The following is a 6,000-nucleotide window of genomic DNA, read 5'->3' as shown; positions in this document are numbered from 1 at the left end:
ATGCGGAAAGGGGTGTTAAACAGGATTGCAGTGATCGCCTTGCACGAAGTGGGTATGGAGCCAGCGGTCATATTCCAGACACTTCAAAAGCTTGGTATCAGCTATGTTTGTGTATCTTAATATCAACAGATACAATAAAACGTCGTCGGTCCAAGGCCAGAAGAGATCGGAGCGGCCGCGTGCTGTTCGAACTACAAAGGCTGTTAATGGTGTTAAAGCCAGAATTCGTCCAAATAATCTTATCGCGAGAAATAAAGATTCCCGCTAAGACGACACATATTATAAAATAAAACCAGGGACAAAACAAGATTCGGGACTTATCGTCGAAGGAAATGCCCTAAATCAATATTTGTAATTAAAGAGAGCGGATCGATTAAAAAGGCCTTCTGTCGCTATACGTAGGTGAAAAGCACAGAAAAATCCTCTTTACCGATGAAAAAAATGTTAAAATGTACGCTCACAGTTCTAAAGATGCTGCATAAGTGGTCGAAAAGGGTCATCATAATGCGTAAGTGATGGTTTTTAACAATTATGTGAAAACTGCAGCGAAATTGCATCAAAATACAGTCTTGGATCATGTTGTGAAACCTGTCAGCAATATACTTTTTAAATATATACCGTGGATTTTCCAGCAGCATTCTGCACCTGTTGACAAGGCACGAACTACCCAAGCTAGGCTTGAAACCAACGTTCCGGACTTTATAAGAGCCGAAGACTGGCCGTCATCTTGCTAGACTTCAAGACCTTTAGACTTCAAATTATGGTCGGTTTTACAGGGCCTGGTCTGCTCTAAACAACACGGCGAAATTGCGTCTCTTAAAATTTTTTGAAGCAAGCAGTGACCAAATTATCGTGCATAAAAGTGCGTAAATCCATAGAATTGTGGGCAGTCAGATTAAAGCCATGTATAAAAGCCAAAGACTTTAACTAATATGTAGGTATATATTTTAATAATATTACATTACTTTATTTAAAAAAATGAATTTTCATTTGTAACACAACTTATGGCTGGACTAGGTAGTTTAGATAAGTTCAACTATGAGTTCCATATTGACCAAGTTCCAAAATATATTCATAAAGATATATCTATGTTTAAATAAAACTAAGGATGACCTTGGATTAATGCAGTTTTTTCTAGGGATCATCTGGAGTACTCAATCAATCTATTATTTTGTATTCCCTGAAATTTCTGCTGTACATAATCGCCTTATTTATGCTTACGAGCAGCGCTCAAACACTTCAGACTTCAGCTGACTGTCTTCGACGCCAACTTGCTAGGCTCTTGATTTATTGTCCTATTAGTAAGTAACCTGCGTTACATAATTTAGGCCTTTATAATAAAATGCAATGATGATCAAGAAAATATTAAATTTCTCAAGAAAAAGTAACTCAATATATATTTCAGAAATTCTTCATTTGTTTTACAGGACTAATTAAAATACAACGTTTTTGATGCTAATAATTATTGGTTACTTTCCTTTGGTTACATGGTTATCAGCATCGATTTCTATCTTCCAGATCACAGCTCATACAGGGCCACAAAGGATCTATTACAACTGGTCGCAACTCGCAAGCTACGCACACGCGCCTTTGGATCTCTTGCGATTGATATGACACTGCTACCATCTAGTGTCATGTTCTTTACATCTTACACTGTTATAGCTTTGCAATTTAATAATGTAGTTTAAACACAGTTTGATACGTTTAGATGTCTACACTTACCGCGTTTTTACGAATATATTTGGTGTGCTTTATGATTCATACTAAGCTAAAAACACAGTATTTTTAATGAGTGAACTAATATATAATTAATAGAAAATTATAACTGTCGTTTTGTTTCTGCACATGGAAGTATTTAATATTAAATAAGGCAATCACTGTTAATAACAGTTTGGTATAAAATAATTCATGGGGTAATAATTAACGTAAATAGTAAAGCCTAGTTCTAAAATATACGTTTCAGATTAATATAATTAGATTTATTTGGTACTAGCGCAACAGATACAATTTACGTTATGGAAAATATATAAATTTGGTTATTATACGAACTTCCTAAAGGCAGGACTTGTACCTGAGAGAAACTTCTTTCCATTTTATTGTTTGAACATTTTCCGTTATCATCCAGTATTCAACAGGGTACAATTACTATTTTGGGCTATACACAATTGCATCAGCTATGAAAAGAGGCACTTAGACGGAGTAAAGAAACGTACAAAGTGGAGTACGTTGAGCGTAGTTTAATAATTACAGCTTAAAACAAAATACTTAGCGATTAGGAGTGGCGGAGAGTTTTTTTACTAACTCTGTCTGTTCTAAGTGATAGATTTGAGAACTGATAAGTACATCTAAAATAGTGTTTATTTAAGTTCATTCGTGTACATTAAGTACACATATAAAGAAATCTTCAAAACAAATAGAATAATAGAAGTCCCGACATAGTTGCATACTCAAATTTATAATTTGATCTCGTACTTTAGGAAATTATAAGTTAGTTTTTAATTTCATACATTTGCTGTAACATTTGTGTTTGTGTACGTTTTAACTAATTGAAAATGTAAATAACATTCGTTTGATTAATGTGAAAGCTCTTAATTTTATTGGTTGTGTCAGCCATGTTGATTGTCATAACAGTTACGTGAAGTTTGCTTTACAAATGAACAACGCTTTTCGCTTCATATCTCCGTATCACAATTAGGTTTCCACTATACGAATTTGGAACTTTTTCAAAACTCACGGACTAAAAACGAGCATTTTTTTAAGATTTTACAATTTAAACATAAAAAATAAATCTATGGCGCTACCACCTTTTTAAGTCTCAGCCTCAGATTTCTGTATCTGTTTCATGATCATTTGTGATTGACAATAGGCAAGTAGGTGATCAGCCTTCTGTGCCTAACGCACGCCGTCGACTTTTTTTGGTCTAAGGCAAGCTGGTTTCCTCACGATGTCGCTCTGCACCATTCCAGCTAATGTTAAATGCGCATATAGAAAGAAAATGGTGCACAGCCGGGGATTGATCCTATGACCTACGACGAGGGATGTGAGTCGCACGCAGAAGTCGACACTGCTCTTAATTTAAAAATTGTTAAAACTTTGCAATTCAATAGGCAAGGGTTTTAAGTGTGCGCTTTTATACGTTATATGTAAAATTCTGAGTTAAGACATAGATGAAACTATGACTCCCCTATCTCCAAATACAATTCGTTTCTGACATACGAGAGTTTTACTTTACACAACTTTGCTCTAGCTTAACTTAGGATAAGGTTTTTTCTAAGTTGAGGTGCCGAACTGGGCCCTAATGGATTTATGTGTATAAAACACTTGCTTGTTTGGTAAAGAGTTACATTGTTACTAATATGCCCTGAGCCATAAAATTGTGTTATTCTGGTAAGAAGGCTCTTACTAGATAATAAAGATAAATAATGAATGAAACAATTGTAGAAACGGATGAACGGAGTTAGTAGGTCAGACCTCTTCTCTAATGATTAGTATATCAATATGAAATACATTAATAAAAATATTTCTTTTGAAACATTTTCATATTCATGAAATACTAACAGGTGAAGAAAAATAAAAAGTAAAAGCCTTGAAGGGTTTTCCAGTTGGGTCCTTATAAATATCGTTTAAAATAAATACTTAAAGAAAAACTGTAAATAGACGAAGAATGGTAATAAAATGAAAATGAGGAGGGGGCTCGTTAGCGGACGGTCTTCACCCCCCGATTGTCACTGCCTCAATATTTACTGTCACTATTCAAATAATTTTAACCTTAGAGTATGGGAATAGGGTTGAAAATATTTATGACTTCTTAAAAATGATGTAGGAACAAAGAACGCATAAAATTCTGCAATACAAAGGATTTCAGAAATGTAACTGACATAATGTCTAATTAGATGATTCCTCTTAGTGGATTGTCGCGAGTATAATATAATTAGTGTGCTCAACGATGCTCTTCGTAATTTACTATTATATTCATTATTTTGAATAAAATTCAGCGTAAACGCCTTACTTAAAATTCCGCTTACTTAATAAGGAAACTTGCATTATTTATCGACCATTTGTTACAATTTTTTAAGAAACACATTGACCATGGTGTATGTATCTATGTGTGGACTCTGTTTCCGCACTTAGACGCTCAATAGGTCCGTAAAGTCCTGGCTAACTAAGCCAGCCTAACTCCTTCCAGAAGCACAGAAGTCTCCTGGGCCATTGACCATGGTAACAAGGTACGTAAATAATCTTCAGTCTAAGGTAATGAGAAAAACCAAAGACAAATGAGTTACATTTTGATTGGTCGTATGAAATCATGTCGCATGTAAGCTGTAAGTCGCAGACCAATCAAATTAAACAGAATGAGTCAAAGATTCGTCTTGCGTTTTTCATTTTATATCCCAAGAATCTAATAATAAATTCACATTAATTACATTCTCTAAAACCAAGTTAAAAACTTATCAACAATAATTAATTATTGTTAGTTAATTAAATAGTTATAAGTCCTAAAACAACATGTAAACTATGAAATAAAATACGTATATAATACGATATATATATATATATATATATATAAGAAAAGTGACTAGTGATTACAACGTATATACAATAAACAGCACACTGTCAAATCTATAAAAAAAATCTTATTAAGATGTTACGTTAAGATGTGAATAATCAAATATTCGAGACTGATTATAAAAGCAATTTCACGTTCTTTTGTGGTATTTGTGGAGTTTCTTTTATGCCGCGTAATATTGTAGCTAACATTTCTATCTACACACGATCTGTGTTGAATCAAGCAGTGTACGACTGACAAATACAGTGTGGAGATATGACGTTTAAAAACATTAACGGTGAAGAAATGATTCGACATATTTTTCATAAATTTTACCGAGGATTCTGAGCGCTTTGGTTCAGAACCAGTTCGGAAGTTAGTTTGCATGCCTGGGTGGGTATTTTAAAATTAATACACAAGCCTACCCTCACTTATTGCGATGTCTAGCCCTACCTACCTACTAACTCTGGCCTAGTAGTTAAACGTACAATTACCACCCTGAAGATGTGAGTTGAAGGGCCTGTTTTATATTAATAGTTTAGTAATGAAGTAACGGAAAGAAAAAATTGTGAGGTCGTAAACTTACAAACAGTTGGTTGTGCGGTTCCGGTAATTTTGAATGAAAATGATATAAGTAAAATAATTATTCAAATAATCTACACGCATTTTCGCAGCTCCGTGTTAGTCATATTACACCTACACTCACGGTCCGTTGAAAGAGCTCTCTTGGGGCAAACGTCGGACCTTTTAATGGCAACTGTTCGCTTTCCCTCTCTGAATGAAAAATAAGGATGGCAGTTTTGCAAGCGCGAATGAAAGGCAGATCTCACTTTGTCGGAAATATTTACAGTACATATTTTGGATCTATAGTACTATACTGTTATACCGGGAATGGCGTTAATTTTTTTTTCATCTCGCTTTTGAGCCTTGGGGTTGTATTTTATTTTGATCCTTGATTTAGTATTAGTAAATAGGAATATATTTTTCATTCTTAGTACATAGTCATCACTTACTTGTAAAAGGAAAACATGAAGGCGTACGACGCTGATCACCAACTTATCTGTATTGATAAATTAGAGAGATTATTCATTATTATGTGTATTAAAACAAAATAATAAAACAAGAACAAGATAAAGAAAAACACTTTTTGAACGGATTGAAGCTATGCATTATTATTAAAAACTTATAATTATATACATAATTCTAAATTTTAAATTTTTCCGACGTCACCGTGACGTTGAAAAGCACGCGAAACGTTGGATTTTTTTTTTAAATGTAGAATTATGTAAATAATTATAAGTTTTTAATAATAATGGATAGCTTCAATCCGTTCAAAAAGTGTTTTTCTTAATGTGTAAAAGCTATGTTAACAAAAGACAATACTAAGAACAAGATACCTAAGGTATATTAGCGCAACTGGATTATCGATAGACGATGTCCTATCTAATAAATGT

The 6,000-nt window shown here is 33.7% G+C and overlaps 1 protein-coding gene across 1 annotated transcript; it reads left to right on the top strand.

Annotated features, from left to right (window-relative positions):
• The first annotated feature begins 1,019 nt into the window (after positions 1-1,019).
• Positions 1,020-1,688, top strand: LOC123717493. The gene is made up of 2 exons (XM_045673501.1): positions 1,020-1,301; positions 1,519-1,688. Exons 1-2 carry the CDS (start codon positions 1,214-1,216, stop codon positions 1,686-1,688), a joined length of 258 nt encoding a protein of 85 aa, XP_045529457.1. The 5' UTR covers positions 1,020-1,213.
• Positions 1,689-6,000: the final 4,312 nt, after the last annotated feature.

Source organism: Pieris brassicae, chromosome 12 (genome assembly GCF_905147105.1).
Source record: "Pieris brassicae chromosome 12, ilPieBrab1.1, whole genome shotgun sequence".
NCBI lineage: Eukaryota > Metazoa > Arthropoda > Insecta > Lepidoptera > Pieridae > Pieris > Pieris brassicae.
The sequence above is the reverse complement of the archived record's forward strand: the minus strand, read 5'-3'. Positions and strand labels throughout refer to the sequence as shown.

Excerpts from the sequence above, each read along its gene's own strand:
- LOC123717493 (XM_045673501.1), top strand. The coding sequence starts at position 1,214 with ATGCTTACGAGCAGCGCTCAAACACTTCAGACTTCAGCTGACTGTCTT. Across the intron at positions 1,302-1,518 it reads CTTGATTTATTGTCCTATTA|ATCACAGCTCATACAGGGCC; the intron begins GTAAGTAACCTG and ends TCTATCTTCCAG.